This window comes from Diceros bicornis, chromosome 34, assembly GCF_020826845.1.
Source record: "Diceros bicornis minor isolate mBicDic1 chromosome 34, mDicBic1.mat.cur, whole genome shotgun sequence".
Taxonomy (NCBI): Eukaryota; Metazoa; Chordata; class Mammalia; order Perissodactyla; family Rhinocerotidae; genus Diceros; species Diceros bicornis.
The window spans coordinates 13,978,845-13,997,549 of NC_080773.1; the positions used below are offsets into that span (position 1 = coordinate 13,978,845).

The following is an 18,705-nucleotide window of genomic DNA, read 5'->3' on the forward strand; positions in this document are numbered from 1 at the left end:
GAGGGCCTGGGAGGAGCCCTGAGGGCCCAAGGGGCACGAGGAGAGAGAAGAGTGGGGAAGAGAGAAGACAGCGTTCAGGAAGGAGGAAGGGGCCCTGAGAAGTCAGGACAAGGGAGACAGGGGAAACCCTTGGCGTGGCCACGGAGAGATCACCTTGGACACTGACAGGTCAACTGTGGTGAGAGGAAAACCCCAAATGCTGGGGGGCTGGGCAAGGGGTGTGTACCATAAGCGTAGACGACTCCTGCCATGTTTGGTGGGGACGAAGAGAAAGCATGTGACAGGGCCGTGACCTGAGGGGGGCTGGCTTGAAGGGAGAAGGTGCTGGAGTAAGTGGGGGATCTGTGACAAGGCAAGGGCACGGCCCTTTATCCTCTGGGATGGGAGGGTGGAGATGTGAACTGAGTGGCGGGGTGGATATGGGGCACCGGGGGAAATTTGGGACGGGACAGGGTGTCTTCTTGGTCCAATCTAGGGCATCATAGAGAGATGTGGGAGAGTCTAGAGGCCTTGGTGGGGGCTTAGATCCTGAGGGGGGATGGGTCCCTGGGAGCTGAGGCCTAGCCTCGACAGGTGCTGAGGACCCTGGGACCTAGTCCGAAGAGGTGGTCAGGTGGCTGGTGGAGGCTCTGAACCCATGAGCCTGGAGAGGGGACCAGGAGGAGCCTTCCTGGGTGGGGCCGGGCTGGACCGGGCAGTCAAACCAGCCAGACAGGAAAGGGACGGCCAGGATGCGGAGGTGTTCTTGGTGGCTTGGTGGCGGGGAGGCGGCCAGCAGAGGGCAGGTGGGTAGCAATCGTTCTGCTCTCCTAGGGCCCCCAGGGCTGTCCTGCCAGCAGTGGGTCCCCAGGACAGGCAGAGTCCCCGACAGAGGGCTGTCCCCGCAGCTGTGCTCTTCTGGGAACTTCCTGGAGTCCTGCTCAGAGGCCCCCTGGTAATTCTGAAGGACTAGGGAAGGCTCCCCTCCTACCTGACCCACCCCAAGCCTCCCTGGCCTCCTCAGACCAGGGGTGGCCTGTGTCTCCCACACACAGGCTCCCCTCAGGCCAGGCTCAAGTCCCCCCTCCTTCCTCCTTGGGGACTCCTTTGTCTGCACCCTCCCGTCCCCTCCCACACACGGAGGAGACAGACACAAGGCTACCTCTGGATTACTTTATTCACATGGCTTGGCAAGATACAGGCACTCCTGCCAACGAGCTGGACACGAGGCCTCCCCAGCCCTGCCCTGGTCAGTCGTCCACCTCCCGGCCCTCTGGGGTTAGTGCTAGTTATCTCACACACAAAACAAGGGGCAGGCAGACGGGAAGATGGGAGTGGGGTCTCCCTCTGCCCAGGGGCTTCAGATGACAGCAGCCTGAGCCCCCTCCATCCTGGTGGGGCCTGGAGCCCCTGTCTCGGAAAACCCCACGCTGGGCAGCCGAACCCGGAATCCACTCTCTTCCTGCTCCCCACTCCTGCTCGGGGCCTTGGGGCTTAGGGCCACTCGGGGGAAGCGGAACTTGGGGGACTTCTCCCCACCAGCGGACTTGGGGGCTGCCTCGCCCTCCTGCCCCCGAGAGGCTTTGGAAGGGTTAGCCAGGCCCACACGGGGCAAGCGGACTCGGACGCGACCTCGGCGCCCGGAGGCCCCTTCCCCGCCACCCTCCTCTTCCTCCTCCTCTGGGCTGGGGGAGCCTTCCCCAGTGACTGACTGGCTCTGGCTGAAGCCCACGCGGGGCAGCCTGAGTTTGGGGCTCTTGGCCTTCTCACCCTCCTCAACCCCCTCCTTGGCCCGCGTCAGGCCAAACCGGGGCAGCCGCACCTTGAGCTTGTGCCCAGCATCCCCCTCGACCTCTGCCACCTGGTACTCCGCGTGGCTGCCCACGGCGGGCGGCGAGAGCTCCACGTCGGGCAGCGAAAGGCGGAAGGTGCGCTCGGGCCCTGGGGGCTGCTCCCCAGGCCCCTCTCCCCCAGCCCCAGCTCTGGCCCCCAGCGTGGGCATCTTCAGCCTCAGCCCACCCTCGCCTGTCGCTGCCTCACCCACCTGTGCCTCTCGGCTCAGTCCCACGTCCAACTCAAGCTGGGGCACTGTCACAGCAGGCATCTTGAAGACGCCCTCGCCCACCAACAGCTCACCACTGGCCGTCTGGACTCCAGGCAGAGACAAGGTCACCTGAGGCACCTGGACCCTGTAACCTGCCGTGCCCTCTGCTGGAGGGGCTGCACTCTCAGCCTGCTGCCCCGGGGTGGCCTCCCCAAAGCTGGCCAGCTCCACCTGGGGCAGGGAGATGCCCAGAGGCATCCTCAGACCCGCGTCCTGGCCCTCAGTGCCCACCCGCCTGGTCGTGGATACCTGCAGCCCCGATAGCCGTACTCTGCTGACGGCCACCGCCCCCTCTGCGCCCCCTTCCTCCTGGGCCCCCAGCGTGACCAGCTCCACCTCGGGGATCTTCAGCTGCCCAGCTGTGGACTCTGGCTTTTCTCCGGGGCTGACACGCTCACCTTGGATTTCTGCTTCCTTTCCTCGAGCCAGCCCAAAGGAGGGCATCTTCAGCTTGGGCATCTTCACCTTCCCATCCCAACTCCAGCCCTTGCCCTCCAGCTCGGCCGCCCCTGGCACTAGTTCTCCTGCCTCGGGGTCCCGGCCTCTGACCCCAAACTTGGGCAGAGCGAACCGGGGCCCCTTGAGCTTGACATCAGCCCCTGCCACCTCCACCTTGCCCGAGGGCAGATGGGCATCCAGGCCGACCTGTGGGATGGACAGATCGAGGGCGGGCAGCAGGCTGGCCTCCCCCGCCCCTTTGGCCTCAGCATCGGTCGCCCGAGCCTTAGGGAGTGAGATGGCAAATTTGGACACCTTCAGCTTGGTGGCCCGCCCAGCCCCCTCGGCCTCTGCCTTGGCCACCTTTGGCCCCGAGAGTCCAAATTTGGGCAGGGAGAACTTGGAAGAGGGCTTGCCTTTCGTCTCTGTCACCTCCAGCCGCCCTTCCTCAGCCTCCAAGGTGGGCAGCTGTGGAGTGACAATCTCCACAGAGGGCATCCGGAAGGCCAGTTCCCCGACCCCTGCTGCCACTCTGGGGCCCTCTGCCCGCTCCGCCTTGCCCACTTCGGCTGCTGGGACCTGCCTCTCCAGGCTGAGAGCCCTTGGCAGGTCCAGCTCCACTGAGGGCAGTGTGAGAGAGGGGACACCCACACGAGCCTCGCCGCCCACCTCTGGCTGCAGACAGGGAAGTGTCGCTAGCTTCCCCGAGACCTCAGCCCCTGCCTCGCCTGGCTTGCCTCGTGAGGGGGACCCCGCCCTCCCTAGCTTGGGCATGGTCATCTTGGGCATCTTGAAGCCAAATTCCATCCCCTCTGCCTGCTCTGCCCCGGGAACTTGGAGCTCCACCTCCGGAGCCTTGGGCAGCTTCACCTCGGGGACCTTCGGAAGACACACATCCGGGACCTTGGGCGCCTGCACTTCCGGCAGCCGCATCTCCGGCACCTTCGGCAGCTGCACCTCTGGGAGTTGCACGTCGGGCACGGCCATCTCAGGCACCTTGGGAAGTTTTAACTCTGGGAGCTTCATCTCGGGGAGTTGCACGTCGGGGACTTTCATCTCTGGGACTTTTGGCAGCTGCACCTCCGGGAGTCGAACCTCTGGCACGGCCATCTCGGGCACCTTCGGGAACTTCACCTCGGGGAGCTTCACCTCGGGGAGCTTCACCTCGGGGACTTTTGGCAGCTGCAGCTCCGGGAGTCGAACCTCTGGCACGGCCATCTCGGGCACCTTTGGGAGCTTCACCTCAGGGACTTTCGGCAGCTGCACCTCCGGGAGTCGAACCTCTGGCACGGCCATCTCGGGCATCTTTGGGAGCTTCGTCTCGGGGAGCTTCATCTCGGGCACCTTCGCGAGCTTCATCTCGGGCACCTTCGCGAGCTTCATCTCAGGGAGCTTCATCTCGGGCACCTTCGGCAGCTGTACTTCTGGGAGGTGCACCTGGGGCACGGCCATCTCGGGCACCTTCGGGAGCTTCACCTCGGGGACTTTCGGCAGCTGGACTTCTGGAAGCCGCACCTCTGGCACAACCATCTCGGGCACCTTCGGGAGCTTCATCTCCGACACTTTTGGGAGCTCCACCTCTGGGAGTCGCACTTCTGGAAGGGCTGCCTCGGGCACTTTGGGGAGCTTGACGTCAGGCACTTTGGGGAGCTTCACCTCGGGCCCCTTGGGCGCCTTGACCTCAGGTGGCGAGACCCCGATGCCAAGGGAGGGCATCCTGATGGTGGGCAGCTTCAGCTTGCTCTCGACAACGGCTTCAGGGGCAGCAGGCTGGGGCTCCAGGAGAGAAAGCCCAAAGGTGGGCATCCGAAGTCTGGGCCCCTTCACCCTGGCCTCAGGAACTTCCTTTGCTCGAGCCCCAAAGCGGGGGAAACTGAGGCGGGGCATCTTCAGGGCCACCTCAGGAGCCTCTCCTGGGGCCTCCACCTCTGCGCCCGGCAAGGCCAGGTCCACCCCCACTGAAGGCGCTGCCACGTCCAGGGTGGGCACCACCACTGACACAGCCCCTTCCCGGGTCTCCAAGCAGGGCAGTGAGGGCAGAGTGGGTAGCGAAGGCAAGGGAGGCAGCTCCACTTGGGGGACCTGGATCCCCACGGCTGCAGGCTCCACGGCAGGTACAGGTGGGGCTCCCAGCCCAAGGGTCGGCAGGTGGAGGGCAAAGCCGCTGACTGCCTCCGCTGCGGGGGCCGTGACCTGGGGGACACCCACTTCGGCACCTGGCAGCCGGGGCCCAACCAGCTCCACCTGGGGGGCTGTGAAACGGGCTCCTGCTGCCACCTCAGCCTCCGCTTTGGCCTTCCTAGGGGGAGGAGCAGCGGCCGCCAGCCGGGCTGCCTGGGCCTCTTCAGCCACTTCTCGGACGCGGAGCCGAGGCAGCTGAAGGCGCCGGCGGGTGGGGGCGGCTGGGACAGGGCCCTTGACAGCCTCGGCTTTGAGGCCCCGACGCAGACGGGAGAACTTGGGAAAGGAGAATTCGACATCAATGGGGGCCAGGTCTGCAGGGACCCCCAGGGCCCCAGGCACCAACATCTTCTTCTTCTTCACAGGGGACAGACTCTGGATGTTCTGGGGAGAGAGGAGAGAGACTGGAGGCGGTGGGACAGTGGGAGGCTTGGGGTGGACAGGGGAGCCCCACCTGGTTTTGTACCAGGCTGGGGATGTGCTGGATGGAGAATTTGTCCCCGAAACACCATCCCCACTTCCTGCCTGTGATGTCACCATTACCGCCCCAAAAGGCAAAGATGTTCATTTAGGATCTTACAGTGAGTCAACAGGAGCGTAGAAACTGGGACCCAAGACTTGTGGGTCCTCATCCAGGATTTTCTCCGATACCCTCAATTCTAGAGGTGGGGAAACTGAGGCCCAAGGAGGGAAAGAAACTGGTCCAGGGTCACTCAGCAGTAAGTGAGCAGCCTTCAGACTTGAACTTGGCCTCCCTGGTTGGGAGTCCCCTGTTCAGGACCCCTGGTGAGCGTGGAGCTGAAGGTGGGGATGCCTCTCCGAGGTGGGTGAGGGCTCTGGTCTGGGAGGGGTGGGTCCCCCTCCCCAGGGAGGACTTTGGGGGCAGATAACAGGAGGCAGAGGGTGGGATTAGCGTTGGGTTAGTGAAGAGACACAGGGCAAGGCTGGCCCACGGTGTGGGGGAGCGGGGCTCACGGCGCCGAGACGGGATCGCTGGGGCGCTCCAGGGCTGGGACCGGGCTAAGCACGCGTACCAGCTTGGCCACCTTGGCCCGCGGGCCCTTGATCTCGTAGCCAGCCACGGTCCCCGGCCGCAGCGCCAGGTCCCCGGTGGGCACAGTGCGCTTCAAGCAGAAGGAGACCTTGTAAGGCTCGGCGCATTGCAGCAGGCGTAGTGCGTCCTCGTATTTGAAGTTCTCGAAGAACACGCGGGCGCTCAGTAGCTGGTCCCCTGCAGGCGAGGTGGAGGTGGGCAGGGCGTGGGCATCCCCAGGCTCTGCGCAGGCCTGGTTCCGCCCACTTGCCCGGGAGCCTGCGCGGCGAGGCCCCGCCCAACATTTAGGCCCCGCCTATCCCCTAGCGCGGAATTGAGACGCAAAATTCCTCCCTGTTTGAGGTCTGGACGCTTAAGAACGAAGCCCCGCCCCACTGAGCAAAACCACGCCCATTCAGGCCACGCCCATCACCTTTCCACTCCCCTCCCCCATCCTCACATTTCAGACACTGACTTTGCTCCCTTTACTGAGAGGACAGAATCAGAAAAGAACTTCCAGAAGCTCCCACCCCATTACTCACCCCTCTGCTCCTTTGGCAATTTACTCCACTCTCTACTTGTTCCTAGGGAAGAACTGTCGCCACTCCTAGCTCCCCAGCTCAGGTCAATCCCTCCATTGTCTTCTCAGAGACATTTTCCAGCAAGTCTCCCCTCTCTCCCCATCATCAATTTGTCCCTCTCTTCTACATTATTCCCATCAGCATACAACATACCATTATTTTTCCCATAAGAAAGGTTGTCTTGACCTCACTCCTCCTGGAGCTCCTGCCCCATTTATCTGTTCACCTTCATGGCAAAATGCATTGAGTTATCTAGCTGCATTATTTCCATTTCTCCAATCACACTTCTGACACCCCTTCCCAGAACCTTCAAGTGCTCCCCTCAAGGTCCCACGCAGTGACCTCTTTGTAGCTAAGGCCAACAGTCCAGTCCCAGACTTCATCTGCTTGGACCCCTCAGCCTTTGACCCAACTTCACTCTCTCTCCTTCATCCACTTGCTTGGCTTGGCTTCCAGGGTGCAACATCCTCTGGAACCTCCCTGGAGGTTCCTTCTCAGCCTCCTGGGATGGTTCCTCCCCATCTCCCTGAGCTCTTAAAGACACTCTGTCTCAGATCTCAGGCCTTGGACCTCTTCTCTTCTCCATCTACGTGCTACACTCAGCCCTTGGTGAAGCTCATCCAGATTCAAGAGTCTAAAGATCATAAACATGCTGACAACTCCCAAGTGTATCTCTCCAGCCCAGCACCTTCCCCTCCATCCTAGACTCATATATCCGACTACCCCTCCACATCTCCACCTTGGTGTCCAACAGACACCTCTCGTTTACAGATGCAAACTGTACTCCTGGTCTTCCTCCAAACGAGCTCCAGCCCTGGGGTTCCCCATTTGTGGGACTACCAACTGCATCCTCAGGTCAAGAATCCCTAGATACATCCTTGACCCCTCTTTTTGCATCCAGTCTTGAAGGCTCCTTCTCCAAAATATATCCAGAATCCAAACCCTTCTCTTCACCTCCAATAACACCATTTTGGCCCCAAGCATCACCATCTCTTACCTGGATAATCACAGTAGCCTCTTCATTGGTCTACCTGCTCCCCACCCTGCCCCGCTACGGTATACTGCTAATACAGAAGTTCAACACGGTCAATTCATGTTCCTCAACTCACAACTCTCCCAGATTAAAAGCCAAAGTCTTCACCACAGCCTATAAAGTCCTCTAAAAACTTCCCTTTCTCTTACCTCTCTGGCCTCATCTCTTACTTTCCTCTTCACTAACTCTATACCATCCACAGAGGCTTCTTTGCTGCTCCTCCAACAAGCCAGGCACAATCCCACCTTGAGGGGTCTGCACTGGCTGTTCCCTGCCTGGAATGCTCCTCCAGATGGCCACAGAGCTCATTTCCTCGTAGGCCTTTCCTCCCTTCCTGGCTCACCCTATTCAAAAATGCAGCTTCCCTCCTGGCATCCTGAGCACATATTGCCCTCTAATTTACTATATATTTTACATATTTTGCTTAAATATGTCTCTCCCCACTAGAATGTAAGCTCCATAACTACAGAGAGTGTTGTCTGTTTTGTTCACTGCAGGAACCCAAGCACCTAGAACAATATCTGGAAACAGAAGGCACTTAGCAAATAGTTGTCGCATGAATAAATCACATCAGCCTCATCCACGTTACCTAAAACATCCCTTACTTGCTAAGCTCCCCTCCCTACACAAGCTGTTCGCTCCACCTCTTTTCTCTAGCCCCAACAACAAAAACAGTAAGTAGCACTTACATAGTGCTTACTACGTGCCACTTAGCTGTTTTCAAATACTGACTCATTCAGCCCACATAATAACCCTATGAGGTAAGCACTAGAATTATTCCCTTTTTAGAGATGAGAAAACTGAGGAACAGAAAGATCCCAAGCTAGTAAACTGCAGTTCTGGGAGTCGAACGGAGACCATGTACCTCCAGAGCCCCCTTTGAGCAACCGCAATGCCGACACACAGCCCCGCCTCAAGCCCTTAACCCTGCCTCCTGGTCCGGGGTCACGCTCGGGACCCAGAGCAGAGTCCAAGCCCCGCCCCCGCGGGAAGACCCCGCCCACGCCCTGCTCACGCCCCGCCCACCTTCCTGCAGGCTGAAGCTCCTGGCGGCGGGCGAATCCTCGCGCAGGTCGCGGACGAAGATTCCCTCCTTGCCGCCGCCCGCCACGTTGATGCCGCTGACCCCCGTCTGCGCCTCCGTCTCCACGATGATCTCCACCAACTCCGCCCGCCTCAGCTCCTGCGGAGGGCGGCGAGGGGTCGCCATGGGGCGCTGGGGCCGGACCTCGCCCCAAGCCCGCCATCGCGCTTAAGAGCGGCTCTTAAACGGGTCCTCGGGGCACGCGCCCCTCGGCGCGGCTCAGGCCGGTCGGGCGGGGCCACCCACTCCGGCATCTCCCCTTTAAGCAGGCACGAGGGTCGCTGGCTCTCGGGGACCCGCGGAAAGGTCCAACGGTTCAGCCGGCTCGCTGGCCTCGTGGAGCCCTAGGGCTGCTGTCGGGAGGGGCTAGAAGGAACCCGAGTTGGGACTGAGATGCGGGCCTGATAGTAAGGGCGGGGCTGTGCTCTCAAGGGGGCGTGGCCAGTTCGGGAGGGCGGGGCTAGGGCCTGGAGCACGCGCGGATGGAGAGCTCAGGCCAGAGAGGAGGGGCCGAAGATACGAGAGGGGTGTGGCTAGAGGTCCAGGTGGAGATGCGGCGGGAACCCATAGTCTTAAGGATTGAGCTATGGGCAGGAGCTTTAATAACAGGAGAACAAGACTTGAGTTGAGGATGGGGTTCCGAGGAAAGGGCTGGACCCTTAAGTGGGGCGGGATGGAGGGTGGGGCTGGGACTGCCCTCCTTGGAGACTTGAGTGTGTGTGAGACTGTGCCCTATTGTGGGCTCTGTGACCCCAAGACCTGCGTAACGCCCATGGGAGAGGGAATCCAGTGAAGGGGGGTGCGTGGGTAATGTGTGCTGGGCCGGCAGACGCGGTATTCCTGGTATTTACTGTAAATGGTGCTGCCCTGGCCCTAGCCCAGCAGCGCACTGTGGGATTCACCTCCCAGCTTCCCAGAAGAGGCAGTGAGAGACCTCAGTTCCACAGCTGTCCTGGAACCCAATCTGCTGTGTGTCTCTGGCTGAGGAATGTGCCCTCTCTGGGCCCATTTCCCTACTGTAAAGTTGGATGACACGGGTGTACTGGGAGGAGTCGGTGAGCTGAGACCTGAGGCAAGAGCAATCCGAGGGAATGCTGTAATGGGCGGGGCATCGAGGCTGGCACAGACTGGAGTTGAGCCCAGGGCTTGGAGAGGGGAAAGCAGGTCTGGGCCGGATGCCCCAGTGGGAGGGCTGGGCAGAGCATGGTGAGAAGGGGTAAGAGGAGTCGTGGGGGCAGCAGGGAGCAGCATGACCATCACCACCACCCTCAGGCCCTGGGCTGGGCATTTTATGTGCAGCATCTCATTGCATCCTCCCCACAGCTTGGGCAGTCACCGAGGAGGACACAGAGGTCCAGAGAAGTAAAGTCACTTGCCTAAGGCCACACAGCAAGTTAAGTGGCTGGGCCTCAACCCCAGGTCTGTGACCTCAGAGCCTACAGGGTGTCCTGTGGGCAGTGACCTGCTTGCACTGTACCCCCTGCCTGCCACCCCTCAGCCTCAGCTTGGCTCCTATAAAACTAGACCCACTCTGCGCCTGGCATCAGTAGGATGCAGTCAATCCCAGTGTTCTACAACATTCAAGGAGGCTTCCTAGGCACCAGGCCTGTGCAAATGGCTCCAGTGTGAGTCCTCAACACACTTAGAGGTGGGGACTATTGCCCCATTTCACTGATGGGGAAACTGAGGGATAGAGAAGTCAGGTCACCTGTTCAGGGCTGCGCAGCTGAGGTGGTAGGGTTGGAATTTAAGCCCTAGGTCCAAATCCCATGTCGTTAACCCCTATACCATCCTGCCTCTTCTGATGAAGAGTGTCTGCTCGATTTTCTTTAGCTCATTATCCATAAAACTCCATTATGCTCCAATGAATTAGCAGTCTGTGCCAGGCTCTGTGCTAAGCACTACATATGTTCAATTTTTTTTTCCTCACAGGGACCCATAACATAGGCCCTGTTGCTATTTCTATTTCACGGAGGGGGAGACTGAGGCACAGAGAAGCCAGGAAGTGTCTCCTTGCTGGCCTAGTCTGTGTCCCCCACGCAGGCCCCTTGCAGGATGAGGGGCGCTCACCTCGGCACTCCGGCTTCGGGCCTCCATTGCGCTCCTGGGAGTCCCCTGGGCCCCAGGCTGCTGCTTCCTCTCTCCCTTCTGCTGCAGGACCAGCTTCAGCTCTGCATGGAGCTGCTGCCTCTGAGCCTGCGGGGCACAGGGGTGGAGGCTTGAGGCCAGGAGAGGATGAGGGGAGGAGGCCGGGCTTAGAGGAGAGGTCGAGGGGAGCAGGGCCTCCCACCCAGCTGTCCTCTCACCGCTGCCTGGGCACAGGCACCCCCTCCTAACAGGAGCCCAGCCTGGGGTGCCACACAGTCGTCTGCGAGGCGTGCGCCCTTCCTCTGGGGTCTTGCTGCCTGCCGGGGAGAAACCAGGGCGTGAGGCCCCAGGCAGGCCAGGGAGGGGCAGGGAGGTGCATGTGGCCCCGGCCAGTGCTCACCTCAGGGTCACCTCCAGCTCCTTGGGCCTCCTGGGTCCGGGGCTCTAAGAAGAATAACGTGAGCATTACTCTCAGCTACCCCCACTGATGGCTTCCTGAGTGCCTGACCCTTCCGGCGCTCTGTCAATACTCCATCCCCCTAGAGAAGGTGGAGAAACTGAGGCACAGGAGACCTTTACACAAGGGGACACAGCTGGAAAACACACAGTAAGGCCAGAACGACTCCTAGGCCTGTCTGACAGCAGAGCCCCTGCGCCAATCACCTTGGCCGACCGAGGGGGCCAAATTCACTATAAAGTAATGATAACCACTCCCATGTACTCCCCATGGGCAAGTCACCTCATCTCTCTGTGCCTCAGTTTCCTCATCTATAAAATGGGGAGAATGAGAGCTCCTGCCTCGCAGGGCTGTTGGGAGGGTCAAATATTTATATTAATAAATATCAAGTGCCAGGCACATGGTGGGCGCTTGAGAAGCACTTGCTGTTATTATTATTAACAACTTCCTGTGGTCCTGTCTCATGTCCAATGTCCCATAGGCGTCATTGCACATGGACCTCAGAATACCCTTGTGAGGCAAATACAATTTTTGAGGCCGTTACAAAGAAGACACCTGAGAGAAGGGAAGTCACTTGTCCAGGTCACAAATGGCTAAGCCGGGACTTCAACTGGGCTGAAGGCTCCAGCCCCTTATACAGGTAATAATAACTAATGGGTATCGAGTGGTTACTCTTTGACAGTCCTGTGCTGAGACCTTCACTTTCCACCTCACGGTGGAAAACTCTAGCCCCTCAGAGATGCCAAGACCCTTGCTCAAGGTCACACAGCACAGTGAGAAGGAAGCAGAGCTGGGATTAGCATGCACCCACCCCGACAGGCCCTTCTGGGGAAAAGAGGATGGACACTGTCTCCCCACCCCTCCCCCCAACTCTGGCCTTGTCCTCCCGGCCCCCACCTGGCATGCCAACCCGCCAACCCCCACTCCCCAGGGAAAGGTCAGGCCTCACGCGGCACATTCCCTCAAACAATGGCCCGTCTGCTGTGCGCAGTCACATTCCGCCCCTGCCCACCCACCCCCAGCCGCACAATGGCCCTGTATAGCCCACCACTGTCCAGGACAGAGGACACAGAGACCCCCCTCAATGCTTCAGCTGTATCCATTCCACTGGCTGGCCCCCCACAGCGTCAGAGGGCTCCTCTCTGGCTCTCCTAGGGGTCCTGGTCTTCACGTCCTTTCCCGGCCTCCCCTCTGAGCCCCCAGCCCCTCCAAGTAGGGTTGGCCCCCACATCTGGGACATTCCTCTGAATGGGGCCCTGTGCTGGCAACCATAGGCCTTGAATTCCCCTAGATATGGCTGTTTTATGCTTGGAAACTGAGGCTCAGAGAGGGGAAGTGACCTGTCTGGGATCACACAGCCAGGACCCAAGCCCTTGACCCCAACTCCGCACCTTCACTTGCACTGGTGGCTCGGAGCACTGGAGGGGGCCCAAGCAGCAGAACAGATGGGGCAGGAGCAGGGCTGGGCAGGAGCAGGGGGTGGAGGGTGCCGGAAACAGATGTTTCTGGAGAGACCTTGTTGGTGTCAACTCTGCACCGGGCATGCACTTTATAGATATGGCCTCATGGTAGACCATTTAACTGGTGAATAAATGAGGGTTTAGAGACCAGATATCACAACGACAGAGTCAGGAATTGAACCCAGGTCTGAAAAGCTAATGCTGAGTCCCGGACACAACATAGCATCCTGAACTAGGAGGGAGCAGCCTGGTACTTGTAGGAGGCAGTGGAGATGGAAGGATCTCCGCGGCCACAAGCACCCTGCTCCAGGCCGGGGCGGCGAGGGTCACACCCAGAGGCTGGCACAGGAAGCTCATCCCGGGCGGAGGCCAGAGAGTGTGCCCTCCTTCCTCATCCCTGCCCGGGGGACAGCCGCCCAGCCCAGGTTATATTTAGCCCAGCTGTGCCCTTCCTGAGCCACGTACCCAGCTCTTGGGGGGTGGTGAGGTGGGGGCAGCTTCGGAAGGAAGGCCACCCCACCCTGGGCACTCTCTGTTCCCAGCTCTGCCCCTCCCCCTAGGCCTGGGAAGGAGGGGTGGGGAGGTTCCTGGGAGGTCCTTGACTTGTGTTGGGGAAAGATCTAATGGGGCTCCCCTGGTGAATCAAGGCCAGGCAGGTGGCAACAGCCCATTTCTTGAGCTGTGGCGCTTCCCTGGTACGTTCCTGAGCTTCCAGATTTCTCAGTCCCCATTTCTTGAGCACTTACTATGTACAAAATCCTTCCGTGCCTTGGCTCATTAAATCCTCTCAACACCTCCCTGGGGAAGGTCCAACTTAGATGCCCATTTAAGACGCTCTCATGCCCTTCAGAGCGACTGTGGTGAGGGGCTGTCATCTGGGCCCTGGGGCCCTTCAGCTGAACAGGGCCTGCTGAGGAATCCCCCAGCTCTGCCCTCCTGCACCCTCTTCCCCCACGGCAGGCACCAACCTCACTTACGAAATCCCCCTTCTCAGAGCCTCACTTCCCCAACCACCAGTGATCTGGTGCCCTCTGCAATGGGAGTAGGGGGTTGACCTGACTCATCCAGGCCCCTGGACGTTATCTGAGGCCTTCTAGTGAGGCCGGGGGGGTGGTGGTGGTGTGTGTGTGTTCCGGCAGAGGCCTCTGGCCCCTCAGTTAGTCCCTGCTCCCACACTTCTCAGGTTTGAACACTTGGGCAAGGCATGTCACCTCTCAGGGCCTCCGTTTCCTCATCTGTAAAATGGAGCCAGTAAGAGTGGCTTTGAGGATTTGTGAGACAACAGCAGGTGCCTAGAATATTCCTAGTGTATAGTAGGTGCTCAAGTAATGGAAGCTAGTCTCTGACGGCAAGTGGGCGGCGGGCTGTGCATCTCACAGTGTCTCATATCCAGCCTGTGCTCACCCGTAGCCCCACTTTCTCCCCTACCGAAGGGGAACCTGGGGTGAGGGACAAAATCCAGCTCCGTACTGGCCTCCCACCAACAGCACAGCTCCCCCTTCCCCAGGCATCCTCCCCAGCTCTTCATAAGCAGCAACTCATTGACTCGCACGTCAGCCCTGTGACGTGGCCTCCATCAGCCCACTGCAGAGATGGGAAAGCAGAGGCACAAAGGGGAAAGTATCTCGCTCCAAGGATGCACAGCCAGAAAGAGGGGAACTTTGAGATTTGGACCCAGGGCCTGGCTCCAAAGTCTGTGCCTCTAACTCCTGCACCACGCTGCCTCCTGAGCCCCAGGCACCCTCCCAGCCCCTCCCAGCCCCTCCCAGGACCCTGGGTCTCATTCCCACGGCATCTCAGCCTGGCCAGTGAAGGAACTGGCCGGCTGATCTCTTACCACTGGGCCTCCAGACACCTCGAGAGCTCCTGGTCCGTCTGCTCAGCCCCAGCCCCAGGCTGGGGGGGAAAAGGAATGGGGAGGGGGAGGAGGGGGAGACCCTAGCCATTGGCTGCCTAGACATGACATCACGAGGGGGTGGGTGGTGGGGAAACAAACATCCCCCTCCCCCAGCTACATCCACCGCCAGGGAGTGGGGAGCCCGGAGACACCGCCGTTCCCGTGCCTGGGCCAAGACCTCCACCAGGAGCCCCGCTGCAGGGATTTGCACGTTGTTACCACCGCTCGGAGACTCCGCACCCCACCAGCCCTATTTCCTGGCTTCCAGACCCGGGCACGCCCCGCTGGTTCCTGGGGCTCCTTCCACTCCCTTTCCCGGTCAATTTGGGTTCAAATCCCAGCTTGGCCACTTCCTGCCTCTGTGACCCTAAGCAAGTCACAGCATCTTTCTGGGCTGCAATTTCTTCGTCTCTAAAACAGGGATCGTAAAAGTGCCCACCTCATGGGGTTGTTGTGAAGATTAAATGAGTTAAAAAGAGGCCAAAAACTTTTAAAAGTGCCTGGCACAGAGTGAGCACTACTTGTATTTTGTATTATTATTCGCACAACTTAGGGTGCTGGCTAGACTTCTCCGGGGACTTTGGGCCTGAGTGAGACCGGGCACAGGGGAGACCCACTTCTCTGTTTAATGGAGTTTCCACTTGAGGGGACAGCTGTCGTGTGGTAAATACTGTGCCGGGCACCCACAGCTCTTGGAATCAAGGGTGCAGGGAGGGCATATTATGCCCAATTTTTAGCCACACAGCCAGGAGGTGGTGAAGCTGGGGTCCAACCCCCGTTCTGCTGGGCCCCTGCAACCCTCTTCTGTCCCCTTCACATGACAGACAAGGAGGCTCCGGGAGGGTAAGTGACACCCAGGGCCACCCACGGCAGGTCATTGGTAGCGCTGGGATTTGAACCCAGACCTGCCCAGCTCCCAAACCAAGGCCATGAGGCCTCACCCTGATCCCCTGACCCCCAGCCCCCAGCCCCGAGCCTACCCTGACTCACCAGACCCCGGGGGGCGGCACAGGGAGCACAGGTACCCCCACATGCCCCTTGCACCCACCCGGCCGCTGCCTCGGCTGCTCACAGCTCTCTGAGCCCAGGCCTGGGGCCGGGGCCCGGATGAGGCCAGGATTACCCCCAAAGTGTGTGTCAGCAGCTTCTGCCCCATTGTCCAGCCAGGCGCGGCCACCGGGCCCTCACCTCGGTGGGCGCCCTTGCCCCTCGCCCCTCACACCAGCTCAGCCGGCCCCTCTGTGGACCTGACCCCCTCCACACCCTGAGCGGTTGGGGCCTACTCCCGAGGGCATAGGGGACCAGGAACAGGTTGGCAGGATCCCAGAATGCTAGGGGCCTCCTCCCTCCTCTCTGAAATGCCCCCTGCCCACTCTCAGCCGCCGGGGAAGGCAGGAATGTGCTGAGCTCTGGGGAATGCCTTCCAGGCCTGGCAGCCACCAAGGATCGGGGTGTGGCCGGAACCCAGGCAGAACCCTCCTCCGGGAGAGGTGGAAGGGATAGTGTGGTCAGGGCTGCCCATGGGCCTGAGGAGACCCTCACCCCATCGCAGTCTCTCTGTCATTCACCGGTTCATTCAAACATTCATCTGTTCATTTATCCATTCCACAAACATTCACAAGCCCTCGCTTGGTGGCAGGCCCTTTGCTGGGCACTGGGGACGCCAACAGGTGGGGCAGGCTCAGGAAAGGATTCCTGGAGGAGGTGACATCTGAAGTCAAACTGGAGGGTTGAGGAGGAGAGAGCCAGGTAAAAGGGTACAAAGGAGGGACGAACGCGGGCAAAGAACCAGAGGGGAGAAGGGAGCAGTCCTTCATCCAGTGTCAGCAGTCAATGAGCACCTGGTCCTGTGCCCAGCCCCATGCTGGATGGTGCTGGGGACACAGTGTGACCAAGACAGCCCAGGCCTGCTTTCACAGAGGTCGGAGTCCAACAGGGAGACAGACCCAGAATGGCCAGGGTCGTGAGGGGGGAATCACAGGTAGAAGGTGTCTGCTGCACCCCAGGAAGGGAGGTCAGGGAAGGCTTCCTGGAGGAGGGGACATGTGAGCTGAGAATTGAATGACCCATAGGAGCTAGGCAAGAGAAGAGGGAACAGTGTTATGGGCAGAGGGAACAGCCTGTGCAAGGGACCTGAATCCAGAGAGAGCTCAGCACATAGGAAATTTCCAGGAGCTGAAAACTGTGTCCTTATTCGTGCCTGTGTCCCCAGGCCAAACATGCCCCTTCCTTAGCATCTCCTTCTCATTTATACATTTATTCACCAGCTATTCACAGACACCTTCTCTGTATCCAACACTGGGCTGGGTGGTACTGGGGACATAGCAGTGACTGTGACTGTGACTGTGCCCTCACAGGACTCACAGTCAAAGGGGGGCAGACATTAAAGAAGTGATCAGGGACCGGCCCCATAGTGTAGTGGTTAAGTTCGGCACATTCCGCTTCAGCAGCCTGGTTCATGGGTTCAGATCCCGGGTGTGGACCTACACCACTCGTCAGCCATGCTGTGGTGGCAACCCACATACAAAATAGAGGAAGATTGGCACAAATGTTAGCTCAGGGCTAATCTTCCTCAGCAAAAAAAAAGAAAAGAAAAGAAAAAGAAGAAGTGATCAACAGAACGAGTGTGTAATTACACACCATGCTAAGTGCTACGAGGGACAGTTGCAGGTCTATAAGAGGAGCCTGGCACTCTGGTACTATCAGAAAGGGCCAAGAGGGCCTCCCAGAGGAGGTGACATTTGAGCTGGCACCTGAAGGATATGTAGGAGTTCATGCAAAGCTGGGAGTGGTGGACAGATGAGAGTGGGTTTCAGATAGAACAGCTGTGCAAAGGGCGCCTCTGAGAAACTGGTGAATGTGAGAGTGTGGGGGGACCCTGAGGGGAGGGCCCTGGTCAGCAGGGCCGTGGGGAGGGGCTGAGACTTTGTTCTGAGGGCCCTGGGTACCTATAGGAGGGACAGAGCAGAGCTTGAGGGTGGAAAGAGCCTGACTACAGGCCCACTTAGAGTCAGGAAGAGAATCTACCCTCTCTGCTCAGGGTCAGACAGACCCTGTCCTGTCCTGTCTCTCCACGTCTCAGAGGTGTCCTTGCGTGTCCCCATCTTAGGGAACAAGCATTCAGTCTTTTGCCATAACATAAGATGCTAGCTGTGTTTCTGCAGCTGCCCTTTAGCAGGTGAAGGAAGCTTCTTTTCCTAGTTTGCTGTGAATCTTTTGTCATGAATGGTATGTCTCTCTCTTGGTGTGTCTGTCTCTCTATGTGTCCCTCTATGTCTGTACCTCCCTTTGTCTCTGTCCTCATTCTTTGTCTCTGTCTCTCTCTGTGTCTCTGTGTCTCTATGTCTCTCTGTCTCATTCTCTCTGTGTCTCTCTTTCTCTGTCTCTCTCTCTGTGTCTCTTGCTTTTCCACACACCAGGGGGTGTGGCCGCCGGAAGCTGAGTTTAGGGGGTGGCACCACTGTCCTGGTTCCGGCCAAGGCCACCTCAGTAAACACAGGACATCCTGCAGGGCTGCGGAGGGAGGTGGAAGCCTCTGCTCTGGGACCACCCTCTCCCCAGCCAGTGTGAGCAGAGCATGAGCTGGGTCCCACCCAGCACAGCAGGGGAAACTGACATCTCCCTCACCCCATCCTTTATGCCTGCTCCCGCCCCTGCCCTCTCCACTGAGCTCCAGGCCCAGGGGCCCAGCTGCCCGGATGCCTTCACCTGGGTGTCCCTCCAGTCCCTTGCCCCCACTATGTCCCTCTCTGGCCTCAATGCCCACCCCAGACCTGCTTCACCTCCTGGTCACCATCCCAGGGTACCCCCACCGTCCCCCCAGTCCCCTGGCTAGAGCCCTGGGTCTCATCCTAGGCCCCTCCTCCATCGCAGCTCGTCACTCCCACAGCCTGTCCTCCCTAGCGTCTCTCCCCTTCCCTTCTCTCCCCTCCCCTTCTCTCCCCTCCCCATGGCTGCTCTGTCCCTCCCGGTATCCCCCCGGACTTCTGGCCCCCAGTCCCACCTTCCCACCACCACATGGCAGCCAGAGATCCCTTTACTTCTAGATCCCTTTACCCTAGTGCCTTCAGAGTAAAGTCTCCCATCCAGGGCCTTGTGTGTCCTGGCCCCTGACAACCCTCAGCCCCATCACTCACTTTACTGCTTTCTCCCTCATTCTGGTCAAACCCAGCAGCTTAGCGATCCCTGAAAGGTGGTAGGGCCCCTCACCCCCTAACCCTCGCACATGCTGTTCTCTCTGCCTAGAACATTCTCCCTTCACAACGACAATCCTCTGAGGTGGGTACATTACTGTTCCAGCTTACAGATGAGGACCCTGAGGCCCAGAGAAGTTAAGTACCTTGCCTAGGGTCACACAGCCACAGAACGAC

General features: G+C 59.4%; 1 protein-coding gene across 4 annotated transcripts; it reads right to left on the minus strand.

The window, feature by feature from the left end:
* Positions 1-1,138: 1,138 nt before the first annotated feature.
* PRX (periaxin) lies at positions 1,139-14,346 on the minus strand. 4 transcript variants are annotated; one of them, XM_058529344.1, is made up of 7 exons: positions 14,276-14,346; positions 10,922-10,965; positions 10,740-10,838; positions 10,504-10,629; positions 8,376-8,532; positions 5,737-5,933; positions 1,139-5,086 (listed from the first exon to the last, which is right to left on the minus strand). In XM_058529344.1, the coding sequence occupies exons 4-7, from the start codon at positions 10,528-10,530 to the stop codon at positions 1,340-1,342; spliced, it is 4,128 nt and encodes a 1,375-aa protein (XP_058385327.1). In that variant the 5' UTR covers positions 10,531-10,629; positions 10,740-10,838; positions 10,922-10,965; positions 14,276-14,346; the 3' UTR covers positions 1,139-1,339. The 4 variants fall into 4 exon arrangements, with proteins under 4 accessions (XP_058385327.1, XP_058385326.1, XP_058385325.1 ...); XM_058529343.1 differs by lacking the exon at positions 14,276-14,346 and having other exon boundaries at positions 1,139-3,400; positions 3,587-5,086; positions 10,922-11,021; XM_058529342.1 differs by lacking the exon at positions 14,276-14,346 and having other exon boundaries at positions 10,922-11,000.
* Between the last annotated feature and the right edge of the window lie 4,359 nt (positions 14,347-18,705).

Bases quoted from the DNA above. Each gene is read 5' to 3' on its own strand.
- PRX (XM_058529342.1), bottom strand. From the start codon at position 10,987: ATGCTCACGTTATTCTTCTTAGAGCCCCGGACCCAGGAGGCCCAAGGA. The intron at 5,934-8,375 runs GTGGGCGGGGCG...CCTCGCCTGCAG, and splicing joins GAGCTTCAGCCTGCAGGAAG to GGGACCAGCTACTGAGCGCC. The intron at 5,087-5,736 runs GTACGCGTGCTT...CTCTCTCCCCAG, and splicing joins GGGCCAAGGTGGCCAAGCTG to AACATCCAGAGTCTGTCCCC.